This window comes from Neofelis nebulosa, chromosome 8 (genome assembly GCF_028018385.1).
Source record: "Neofelis nebulosa isolate mNeoNeb1 chromosome 8, mNeoNeb1.pri, whole genome shotgun sequence".
Taxonomy (NCBI): Eukaryota; Metazoa; Chordata; class Mammalia; order Carnivora; family Felidae; genus Neofelis; species Neofelis nebulosa.
In genome coordinates, this window is record NC_080789.1 from 97,174,380 (window position 1) to 97,187,279 (window position 12,900).

Consider the following 12,900-nt stretch of genomic DNA (forward strand, 5'->3'; position numbering starts at 1 on the left):
GAGATTGGTATTAGTGTGGAGGTGAGGAGAAGTGGACTTTAGCTGTAAAGATTCATGACTTGTTCTGGTGGTAATCTTGCTGGGCAGTAGGTTATTAAAGATTTCTTATTAAAATTGTAATGAAATTCCCACACTCGTGGTAATCCAAGCAGGTTTATGTGACTCAACTGAAACCTGTTGAAATTCTATTTATTGCAGGGATTCCTTTCTTGGTTCACTTGCTCGAAACCTTCCAAGTCTATTCTTCAGACTACTTTCCAGGCTCAGTTTCTGGCATTTTCCTCCCCCTCTCCTTTTGTTCCTATATGCCTAAACTTTCCATTCCTGCCCCTTGATGTCTCCACGTGTAAGTCCCATTTTCTTTTTGACTCTATCAAATCTATTCATGCTCTACCAGGAAAAGTCCCCATTAGAATAGGATCGTAAGACTTTTAACAGAAAATTTAGTTAGGCCTCCCCAAAGCAGTGATGGACAGTTTCAAAATTCATGATTAGCTGATCTCTACACCTTAAGGGGAAAGTGTTTCCATTCTAGGGGTAATGTCTTTTTCTCTGTCTCCCTTCATCCCCTTCCCTACAAACAGGCCAAATGACTTCAGGCAGCAGACAGTATAAAATACTGGACTTAATATCAAATTATATCGAATGCTTATATTCTCATACATAAAGCCCTCAATAATTACACTAAAGAAAAAAAAAAAGATATTGCCAACTATTACCCAGGAATTACTTTTGTTTGAAAATTTAAGAAACAGGATTATTCAGAATTACCTATACATTATAAAAAATTGAATCTCTCATCAAAAGTATCTTTAGAGATAAACTTAGGGTTCAACTGTGGTTTGGCCAATTACTATGACCTTGGGAAATTACTTAGCCTCTTTAAATCCCAGTTTCCTTATCTGAAAAATGATGATAAAAAGGTCTTCCTCATAGGGTATACATGAGAATTATGGAGACCCTGTATGTAAATAACTGCACAGTTCCTGGTAGTAAAAACTCAATCAAATTAAAAATGCTGGCAATAACGATATGCCCTTTTAGCCAAGCAATCACAAGTATTTTTGCTCTCAACTAAAGTTATATTAACTTCTTGTTCCCTTTTAAGTTATATTCTATGATCACATTTCCCTTTTATAGTTAAAATATAACACAGTCCTCATCCCCCAGCATTTTTATCATTTACATTTCATAAACGTTTTTTCTTTTTTGGTGAGAACTATGCCACCTCTTTGCTTCTCCATGCTTGCAGGATCCTTGGACCAATCAATATTCATGGTGGCCTGAAAGAGCTCAATTTATGGGCAATGAAGTGAATCACTTTATTATCAGGGGCAAATATCTTTCTTTCCTTCATTGATGACCATGTGTGGGAAAAAACCCCAACTAATTTGGCATTTATTCAACTATGCCTGGATGTACTTTGCATTAGGCAATGCTCTAGGTAAGGGACAGAGCAATGAATGTTTTTGGCTTCATGGATGTTGCCTAGAAGGATGCTAAAAGGAATAAAACTATTTGCACATTAGAATAATAAGTGGTTTAGTCAGGGCAAAAATCGTGTTTTCTCCCCTGGGAAACTTCAGTAAGTTATAAATGTTGGAAGAAAAATAGGGACTGGGTGTAAGAGCAATTGTGAAGAATAAAGGGTAAGTCATGGAGCCTTCACTCGGTTCCTACTTTATATTTGCTGATACTATACAGGCTGTAAAACTGGATAGGATACAGTATCTTCCCTCACAGTTTCCAGTATAGCCGGAGGATATGATATAGTAAGTGCTAAGTGCCATGGTTTCTTTAGTGTAACAAAAGGCTGATCTGAAGAAAAAAGGTTGAAGAAGGCACATGTTCATGTAGCCACCTGAATGGAGCATCCCTGTACCTCACTGTACCAGGACTAATGGTAGCCATTCTTTGGTACGAAGACACGAGTACATCCAGGGAATAGTGACGCTCACCATGGGTAAGTCCCTTGGCAGACTTCATTGATCAAATTACATTTCTGATGTTTTAGATTAAAATGTTTTAGTTCCTGCACTCTCAGGGCAATATGTAATAACCAAGGTTATAGATTGTAGAAACCGGTCTCTTGGATATTTAAAAACAAAAACCCACATCTGATAACTAACGCACAATTAGGCAAAAATGAGGCAGCCTATGAAAATGGCATAAGTTGATGTTAACACAGCCTTTGGATGGAGTAAAAGAAATTAACTTAATATAGTCAGGGGAATCTGGGAAAAACTAAATTAAAACAGTGACATCAACAACAGGCAAAAAGAAAAGAAAAAAGTCAAGAAAAGACAAAAAAAAAAAAAAAAAGAAAAAAAATAGAGAAGGCAGAAAAAAGTAAAGTAGTAAGAGGAGGACATGACCCAACAGCTTAGAGACAAGGAATAAAGGGTAGGAAATACAATTTCCCAAAGCCAGACCTGGTGCTTAAGGGGACACTTATTTTACCAACCCTAGAGTATACTTGTTGGTGGGACACAATTAGTGGAACACAAAACAGCAAATAGTTTAAACTGTGACCTCTGCAAACAATGGTCCCTTTTATCTCACCTAAAATCCTTCTGGAGGATCTGCCCCATACCCCCAAGGTCAGCACCTTATGGACTTCCTTCAGGCTTGAAAAGCTCTACTGGAAAAAAATCGGTATTCTGTGAGTTTTAAGTTTCATTCACATGTTAATGAGATCTTCTGTTGGAACAGATATGGTTTATTGTGTATGCATCAAGCACTAAGGCAGGCTTATCTTCAATTCTCAGACTGATTTTTTAAAGTAGGTATTTTTATTCATTTATAGTTGAGGAAATTGGGTTTTAGGCAGATTAATGGACTCACCTAAGACCACAAAATGAAGTTTGTATTTTAACAATGATCGGCCTGATTTAAAAACTCAATTCCATTTCACTATGGTGGCTCTTAACCAATGCTGTACTTTTCAATTGCCTGGGGGGGAACTTCTAAAAATAAAACTTAAATTATTTTTTGAGAGAGAGAGAGAGAGAGAGAGAGAGAGAGACAGAGAATTCTAAGCAGGCTCCATACTCAGCACGAAGCCTGACTCGGAGCTCGATCTCACAACCCTGGGATCATGACCTGAGCTGAAATCAAGAGTCCAATGCTCAACTGACTGAGCCACTCGGGTCTCCCTAAATTAATTTTTAATCAAGGAAATATATATACAGTTAAGAAAAACCAAAGTACTGTTACACTGGTAGTGAAAGACAGCAATCCTCTATCTTTACTCATCTCTGATTTTTTTCTCAAGACAGCCACTTCTTATGTTTATTATTGTTTTTTCTGGATGTCTATATACTGATTTATTGACTTCTCTACATTAGATCTTGACTGATTCTTCCCCATTACACATACCTGTCTCCTCTCCAATCCCCACAATGTTACACAATCATTTCTTGTTGTATTAGTATTCAGCATTTATATAATTATGACTGACTTTATAGGACTAGTATTATTCATAATTTGGAAGTATGCAGTGTAGTTCTTGAAAAACTTTGAATTGTCCTGTTTCATAATAAATTTGTTTCCTTAATTTTTTTATTGTTTATTTTTGAGAAAGAGACAGAGCAGAAACAGGGGAGGGGTAAAGAGAGAGACACAGAATCTGAAGCAGGCTCCAGGCTCTGAGCTGTCAGCACAGAGCCCAATGCAGGGCTCAAACTCGCAAGCCTTGAGATTATGACCTGAGCCAAAGTCAGATGCTCAACCGACTGAGCCACCCAGGCACGTTTGTTTCCTTAATTTTTAAAAACTCTGCAGATCACTAATCCATCCCCAGACTCTGAAAAACTAAGTATCTCTTGTCTTTATATTCAAACACATCCCGTATTCTCAGTTTTTCTTTTTGAGACATTCTACCTATCTTTAGTCATTTCTTACTGAATGAATTCAAGCTGTTCTCTCCTACTCTCCTCCCTCTTAAATATAGTTATATTACGACTTTAGCAACTTTATGGCATACTCTTTGTGCCCTGTACCCTTTAAATAATCAAATGCTTCTTTTCCACATCAACAACAGACTGTATCTCTGAACTTCCCACTTTATAAGGATATCATTACCATTCCATACACTTTCCCCTCCCCCTTCAACAACCCTACTTGAAAACTGTACTTTTCCATTATCAAAGCTGTTAACATTTGCATTCTACTTTGTAACCATAATTAAGTATTCTCTCAAAAGATAAAAACCATAAACAGCATTTACATTAATTATTATGATTATTGAAGTGTTATTCACAAAATAACCAAGGTTAGTGCTATGACTGGACTTCCTTTTCTTTGGTTCCAAGGTCTTGAACTACACGGACACTGCAAGAGGGTCCACTTTCTAACACTCCAACCCTGTTCAAAATCCAGCAGCATTTTTCGTTGTTTGGTATTAGAAGGATGTTTCTCCTGTACACTTGTGGTTATTTTCACTGAGAATTTCAGACTGTCATTGTTTTCTCTTGTTGAAGAAATATATTTGCCTTCCACGTATATCTTTAAGATCTTCAGCTTCTTATTCATTCAATGTCTTGGTTCCAGTCCAATCCCATCTTCCCGAAATTTGTTTTAATTTGGACCGTGAGCTTGTACATGAAAAATTTTTTTTTCTGAAAACTTTAGTAGCCGCCCTTTTCTTTACCCGGCATCATGTTCGTCCTGTTCTTAAGGCTGCAAAGCATCTTAAATATTGTCGTACGCCTTAACTGAAGTTCTTTGCTGTCCCCGGAAAATCGCGTATTTCCTTTCTCTAGCCTCGACCCGCTTTCCGCCCCGGCCCTGGAAGCTCGGGTAGGAACCGAGAGCGCAACCGCACAGAGCGCTCACGACCTCTCGCGAGATTCCAGAGCTCCGTGCTTACAAATTTTCTTCACCGCCGCCAGGCCTCCTGGGAGTCCGCCATGTCCTGGCCGGGATGTAGGCAGCGTAATCACGGCACTAAATATGTACCTGCAAGCGGATGTTGAGGATCACCGAGCCCGCGACGTAGAAATACGGGAAGTTCATGCGCAGCTGCCAGGCCAGCTCGAAGAAGGCGAGCAGGGTGCGGGAGAGCCCTTTGCAGAAGACTCCATATGAGCTGGGGGCCCCGGCCGTGCTGGAGGCGCTGAGGGCCAAGGAAGACGGAGCCGCCGCGGTGGCCATGAATCTGGTGTCGCCGCTCCCCCAGGGCATAGATCCGAGAGTCACCCCGGCTCTCGCCGACCTCCGACCAATGGCCGGGAAGGCGAGGGGCGCAGTGCGGGCGGCTAACGGACCGCCGGACTCACACCTGCACCTCCCGCTGCCGCAGCTTCCTCCCCAACGGCGCTCTGCCCCGGCCGCCGTTGGAGCTCCGCCCCTTCCTGTTTGATGCTCCTACTGGTTTTTAGCACTTAAAGCTTAACAGGCGGTAGGTGCGCAAGGGTTATTTATATATATGCCATACATAATGTCTTATATATGGACAGCCAAACAGATATGGTTTTCTCTTTAAAATGAATAAAGGTAAATAAAATCATGTAATTTGCCCCAGGGAACACAGTTTGTAAGGGTCAAACTCTAGGTTAAAACTCTGGTTTGTCTGCTGTGTGATCTGGGTTATTAGCCGGGAATCTCACCCTTTGATTTCATAAAATTAACCCTAATATTAGAGCCAGATGAACTCCAGTTTAGGCACAAAGCCTCCGTGTTCATAACATACTATAAGTGTAAAGGATCACAGTCGTGGGCTATGGGTTGTCTTAAGTATTAGACTCTTTCAGTTGCAAGTGACAGAAACACTTATTTAAACAAAACGAAACGCACACACATACGCATATATACTTTTCTTTTTTGATACGTATATACCATATCATATTCCCACCCAGGTGGAAAAAGTCCTGATTAGGTATGGAAGATTCTACCATTTCTGCCTGGGGATGCACCTGTAACGTGCGGCTAGGCCCCAAAGGTTGGAATACCACTAAAAACTATGAATAACCCTAGTGTAACATAGCGTATCTCCCATAGCCACATATTCTTCTGGTGTTTAAATGATGCACACTTCGTTAACTTCTCTAACTTCTCCCATTTTAACTAGTAAGCACTGCATTTTTCATCATAGGCAACTTCTGTATATAAGGATTATTGAGATGTGTAACTTCTGATCAAAACATTCATATTAGAGTCGTTCAGAAAATTCTTCAAATATCCCGCATCTCACCCTGCAGCGAATAGCTGTGGTGACTATTCCAAGTGCAATTTATGTGTCCCAGAGGACACTCTGTGGCATGAAATTTGTGAAATGTAATTGTGTGTCCCCAGCAAGAATTTCGCCTACTTTTGCTGTACTGATACCACCCCAGCAACATTATGTGCACAGCCCTTAGAGAAACTGATTACAAGTCATTTAAGACGACTTATAGAATACAGAATATTTAAAAATATAAAATATTCATTAAAAAAATTTTTTTTAACATTTATTTATTGTTGAGAGACAGAGACAGAGCATGAGCAGGGGAGGGGCAGAGAGAGAGAGAGGGAGACAGAATCCGAAGCAGGCTCCAGGCTCTGAGCTGACAGCACAGAGCCTGACGCAGGGCTTGAACCCACAAACCATGAGATCATGATCTGAGCCCAAATTGGACACTCAACCGACTGAGCCACCCAGGCACCCCTAAAATATTCTGAAGAGTAGTGTAAGATAAATGACAACTCTTGAGAACCAGGAGAAAATGTGTAATTTTAGTACACAAGTACAATATACTCTTCCTGAAACTTGAAAAAATAATAGAGGTATATAGAGGTCACTGAAGTCGTTAAGTTTCTGGATCTTACATTTCCAACTGTGTAAAACTATGTGGACTTATTCTCCTCTACCCTTTCTCTGCTACCCTACCCCCTATACCCAGCATTGGTTAACTCCATCAAAATCCTGAGCCCATGGGGAAAATAGCCCCCGCCTACTCCTAACATGGTTAGGTAGATGTCCTGTTCCAATGGGAAAGGACTAGCCAAATAAGAGTAGTCATGAAGCTCTGACTCCTACACACTAATGCTCTAGAGCTGCTGAAGGATTTCCATCAGGTGAAAGTGACATTGGAAGGTGAATAGGATCAATATTTTACATGGTTGTGGTTTTTATGTCCTTTGCCCTTTAGACTTGAAATGACCGGTTCACATTTCTTGCCAGATAGGCACATGTAAGCTATCAATAGTAACACATGTTCTAAACCATTTCTCTAATTGATACTTCATTTACTCCCAACTTGACCTTTCCTAATCTTTCTTATTCCCCTCTTTTTGACAGTATGTTCCCAATCTAATACTTTTTAATGGCCTGTTTAATGATTCTTTGGAAAAATTTAAGCACCAGTAAGACTGCAAAGTACTCTATTGGTAAATTCTCACTATTGTAGTTAACAGGTATAATATGTCGTCTTTCATTTATCATTTGATTAACTTTGGTCTTGTCTCTTATTCTGAGTCTGGCCAAAGATTTGTCAATTTTGTTTATCTTAAAAAACGAACAAACCAGTCTTAGTTTCACTGATATTTTCCCTACTGTCCATAAAGTCTTTATTTTTCATTTACGCTCCTTGTTAGTTTTTTTCCTAGTTCCTTCCAGTATAAGTTAGGTTGTTTATTTGAGAACTTGCAATTGGCCTGGCCCAAGCTCATGGTTGCCACTCAAACCTTTGTGATTGTCTGTGCCACTATCTTGGTTCTTAGTGGCTCCCAGTAGATGATGGTATGTGAAGACCTGTCAGTGTGCCTAAAGCTTGGGAACCTGTTCAGGCTCCTGGAGAACTACTAATTACTTTCCCCTTCAGTCCCCAGATGCAGGCCTGACCTTCATGCCACAGCTGAGAAGTCAGGACATTAGATATGGAGATGAACCCCTATCATGGAGAAATGGTGATTTTGCTTACTTTGTGGTAAGCAGAGGAAATAGGTACGGGGAGTCTTTGTGTGGACATCTAGAGCTACCTCTTTATTTTGTGTGTGGTCCCTAGGGACTTGTGAATGCTGAGTCCTGCCAGATCCAGAGCCAATCTCTCTGGCAGCAGCCATAATCGTTGGGGTGTTGGATGTGTAGATAGGCTGCTTCTCGTGAGAAGCCGAAGATTGGGTTTTATTGTTGAAGTGATCTGGAAGGACGCAGTGGGTGATACGGCCAGCAACTTGAGCACATATGTGGCTCAAAATCAAAGCCACATATTCAAGAATTGTTGCCATTATAGCTCACTTCTAATACCAGTTTTTGTACCAGTCAGCTTTTATTGTGTAACAACCACAAAACTCAGTGATAGACAACACTAAACGTTTATTTTGTATATGTCTCTAGAGACCAGTGATCTATGTTGGAGTTGCCATAGATATCTCCACTGTTTTCAGATTTCTCGTTCTGTACCTGGGGGCCAACTGGAAGCTAGTAAGGGGAACTTGATCCTCCTATCTCTTATCCTTCTCCCTGGACCAGTTCACTAGTCTAGACATAACCTTCTCATGGTGATGGTAGAAATACAAGAGTGAACAAGACTCAGTATGCAAGCCCCAGTAATGTAAGTCCAGCAATATAAGATTCTGCTTGCAAAATTTATGCCAACATCTAATTAGCCAAAGCAAATCACACGGCTGAGGACAGTGAAAGAATAGAACAGATCATCCCTCTCATGGTGAGAGAGGATAGGAATGTGATAGGCTGAAGAATTGGGACCAATTTAAGCAATCTACCGCGGCATCCCATACATCATTAAAGCAATTCTAAGCGACATTTATGGCCTTGCATATACCCGAGTCTCAGTTTTCTAGTCTTATCTGAAATTCTCCATCTTATAGTAAGATCTTAGAGAGCTCCATTTGGACTTACAGAGATGATTACCGCTGCCACCTTTTCTGGAATTCTGCTAATTCTGTTTGTTTGTTTTTGTTTTGTGTGTGTATGTGTGGAAGTTTCCTGTAAATTCCCACATCTGTCCTATGTGTAAACTTCTGACAACTTTCTGCTTATTAATAACTCCATTCTGTTCCTTCTTGGGATGTATTCATATTTTCATTGGGGTCTTACTGGTCACCTTGCTTCCTCCTTATTGAAAATATTGGGCAGGCAGTAGTTTTCTTGTTCAGATTCCCCCCACCCCCGGCATCACTTCTCTGAATTTTGCCTTTTGAAGACCCTGTTTTAGCACATGGTATACATATGTTTCATTTTTTTATGAAAGCACCTATCATTTAAATTCAACTCATTTTCTTGTCATTGAATAGGTAATATAATCCAAAGGTATGTTCCATCATCAAACCTCCATTCCAAGTCCATAGTCATCTTGCCTGGCTCTCCCTTTCTCACCTTCCATATACTTTCTTTTAATGTCCTAATTTCATATATTTCTTTGCATCTTGATGCAAAGACCTAATACATGCCATTCTTCTGAGCCACATTCAGGTACATCTTGAAGTTCAATAATTAATGCCAGAAATGTCTCCATATTCTATTACTGCTTTGTGTAGTCATCTTAGCAATAAGAACTCAGAATTTGTACCTGCCAGAGCCAAGATTGAGATTCAGGCTTATCTTCTATTTAGGCTAGTATATAAGTCCAGAACTATCTTAGTTCCAAAATCTTTGTGCTTTTCACTACACTGCACTGGCTCTAAATTTATGTAAAAGTAAATCTTTATTAGGAACCAAACTGGGCTAAAGGTACCTAAAGTCTATTTCATAACATAACCATCGATGTTTAAATGGAACTGCAGGGTGTGGATATTCTCATAGTAGTCAAAGATATTTAAGTTTTAAGTTAGAGAAAAGTAACACAAACAGACTTTTATACAACTGAAAATTCCAGGACTAGAGCAGCTTTCTGTATGGTTAGATTCAGATGAACATGATAGCTGTGACCAAGCCCAAAGATAAGTCTTGAAAATTAACAGCCAATTTTCAATCTCTGTAGCAACAATAAAATGACACACCTGCACCCTCCTGTGACCCCAGTATTCTTTACATGCAGGTAGACTCCCTGTCAATGATGTTAACTGCCATAGACTCTAAGTCTAAAGTTCTCTCTTGTCTAACAAAAGAGCGGACGCAGGATTGAAGCAAGAGATGGCTAGTGTCCGGGAAAAGACAAGAGAGAACTTTAGACTTAGGGTCTATGGCGGATGGTGGCCCTGACGTGACAGAAGGAAAGGGGGACTAGGGGCCGATGTGGACAAGGAGCCGACGTGGCCAGGTGGTGTGACACAAGGACTGCAGGACACCGCGGAACGGTAAAGGAGCTCTAAGAAGAAAAATGCACCAGGTACAGTCTCTACCCGACCAGGTAAGGGATAAAGCGAAACTCTATTAGGATTCGCTGCTGCCGAACTTTTTGAGAGATCTCCCATGGGAAACTCCCTCCCTCCCCCGACTCCCTGCAAAAGCGCTATATTTGAATTCTTCAGTCCCTAGGAGAGACAGCGGGGACTATTCTAAATTACAAGGCTCTCCGTAGATTATTGGCCGTCCAACAAAAATTGCCCTTGGTTCCTGGAACAAGGAACTTACTATCTTGAAGCGTTGGGACGAATAGAAAAAACAATGAAGGCCAGGCCTTCTAAAGGGGCTAAAAGTACCCCCTAAAGTAATCCTCACCTGGTCCTTTGTCCGAGCTACCCTTCCCCCCCTTTGAGCCCCGGCAGTGCATCTAAAATGGAGGAAGGGGGGCGCCTGGGTGGCTCAGTCGGTTAAGCGTCCGACTTCGGCTCAGGTCACGATCTTGTGGTCCGTGAGTTCGAGCCCCACATCGGGCTCTGGGCTGATGGCTTAGAGCCTGGAGCCTGCTTCTGATTCTGTGTCTCCCTCTCTGCCCCTCCCGCCATTCATGCTCTGTCTCTCTCTGTCTCAAAAACAAAACGTTTAAAAAAATTTTTTTTAAAAAGGAGGAAGGGACACCTGGGTGGCTCAGTGGGTTAAGCGTCTGACTTCAGCTCAGGTCATGATCTCATGGTTTGGGAGTTCGAGCCCTGCTTCAGGCTCTATGCTGGCGGCTCGGAGCCTGGAGCCTTCTGTGTCTCCCTCTCTCTCTGCCTCTCCCCAACTCATGCTCTCTCTCTCAAAAATAAATAAAACTTAAAAAAAAAATTAAAAAAAAGTAAATAAGAAGGAGGAAAAGCCTTGCTCCCCTATACTCAGATTGTGCCTCTGGCTCCTTTACAGCCAGAAGCTACTCCCCCTTCCCCAAAAGGGTGGGACGATAAGGAGCCTCTGAAAACCTCACTGACCTGTTCTGATAAAGTCCTCACCCCCATGCAAAAGTACATTTAAAAAGCCCATAAGGCCAGTAAATTCCAGATGTTTCCCATTGACAGGCAAAATGGGCAATGTGACCTTGAAGGCCTGTTCTTTCCAATAGTAAAAGAATTGCAAAAATCAGTTTGGCAGTAGGTCCATCACAGCCCTTTTACAATCGGTATTTTAAATTTTTTTTTTCAACGTTTTTAATTTATTTTTGGGACAGAGAGAGACAGAGCATGAACGGGGGAGGGGCAGAGAGAGAGGGAGACACAGAATCGGAAATAGGCTCCAGGCTCCCAGCCATCAGCCCAGAGCCTGACGCGGGGCTCGAACTCACGGACCGCGAGATCGTGACCTGGCTGAAGTCGGACGCTCAACCGACTGCGCCACCCAGGCGCCCCATACAATCGGTATTTTAGAAACTATTCATGGCACTCATTCCATGTGTGCCTGGGACTGGGGCTCTCTTAAGAACATCATTCGGACCCCAGCCCAGTATGCTGTCTGTGCCCAAGAGTTTCATGATGCTTGTGTGACTAGTGCTACGCAGGACTCTGCCGCTGCTATTCCGTTGTCTTTGAAACAACTGTCTGACATGACATTCCCGACCAAGGCAGCGAGCCCGGCTTCCGGGCATTGTCAGGAAAGCAATGCACTGAAATAGTGCGGTGGATTTTACAGAGGGCATCCCTAATGTAGGGAACTCTAACTCTCTCACTGTTTCTTCCTATACACTCTGGTTACTCTAACTATATGTGAAGGCTTCTCTCTCATTCATTTCCTGGATTAATAACTATGATGATTAGAGCCAATTGTTTCTGGCTAGCCTACCTCGGGGTGGAGATTTTAAGGAATATTCCCAAGCAGCTGCTGAAACTCCTTTTGTTTTGGGGAACTTCCCTGTCTTCTCTGGCCCGACTTAGACTGCTTAATTCCACTAGTGGAAGACAAAAACAAAAAGCAAAACAAAACAAAGCATAATATAAAACAAAACAAAAATTGATATCTGCTCATCTATCTGAGTTGACAGACTTTAGGATCATGTGAACTCTTTTCTCTGCCCTCGGTGCCTCCGACTGGACTGCCGGCCCTCAAGCCCCTAGGCGGTTCCTCACCTCTTCCGCCTTCTCCCCCCACCCCCCTTCCCGTTTCTGCACCCCCGGGGTGCGGCCTGCTTATCAGACTCTTCAGTGCCTTAGCACTACTCCCCAAGCTGTCAGAAGGCAAAAAAAAAAAAAAACCCTTTAACTGTAAATTTCCTCACTGGTTCCACAGGAAAAATTAACAACGGTAAACTTTTAAGGGGATACAGATCAAATATTGTTAAGATAGGCATGTCTTTTAAATTATGACTTTATTCCACTAAGGTTGAGATGAATGAAATTTTAAAAGTACACTGGTGTAAGGTTAAAATTCTGCTTTTCTCTCTGTTCAAAAAGACAAAGCTTTCTTGGACTGTTCTGCTCTTGATAAGACAATGTAAACAAAGGGTTTTTTCTCTTTGCCAAAAAAACAAAGCTTTAGGTTTCATCTTTATCAGGTCTTTAATTGCCTAGTTAAAACTTCTCAATGTTAAAAGAGCTAAGTTTCGATAACAACTATATAATGGTATACATTCGAGTTTAGGGTCTTTTATTGCCGCGTTGGTTGAATAA

General features: G+C 41.4%; 1 protein-coding gene across 1 annotated transcript; it reads right to left on the reverse strand.

Moving 5' to 3' along the window:
• Positions 1-3,001: 3,001 nt before the first annotated feature.
• Positions 3,002-5,344, reverse strand: SMIM10L1 (small integral membrane protein 10 like 1). The gene has a single exon (XM_058743664.1). It carries the CDS (start codon positions 5,182-5,184, stop codon positions 4,948-4,950), a length of 237 nt encoding a protein of 78 aa, XP_058599647.1. The 5' UTR covers positions 5,185-5,344; the 3' UTR covers positions 3,002-4,947.
• Positions 5,345-12,900: the final 7,556 nt, after the last annotated feature.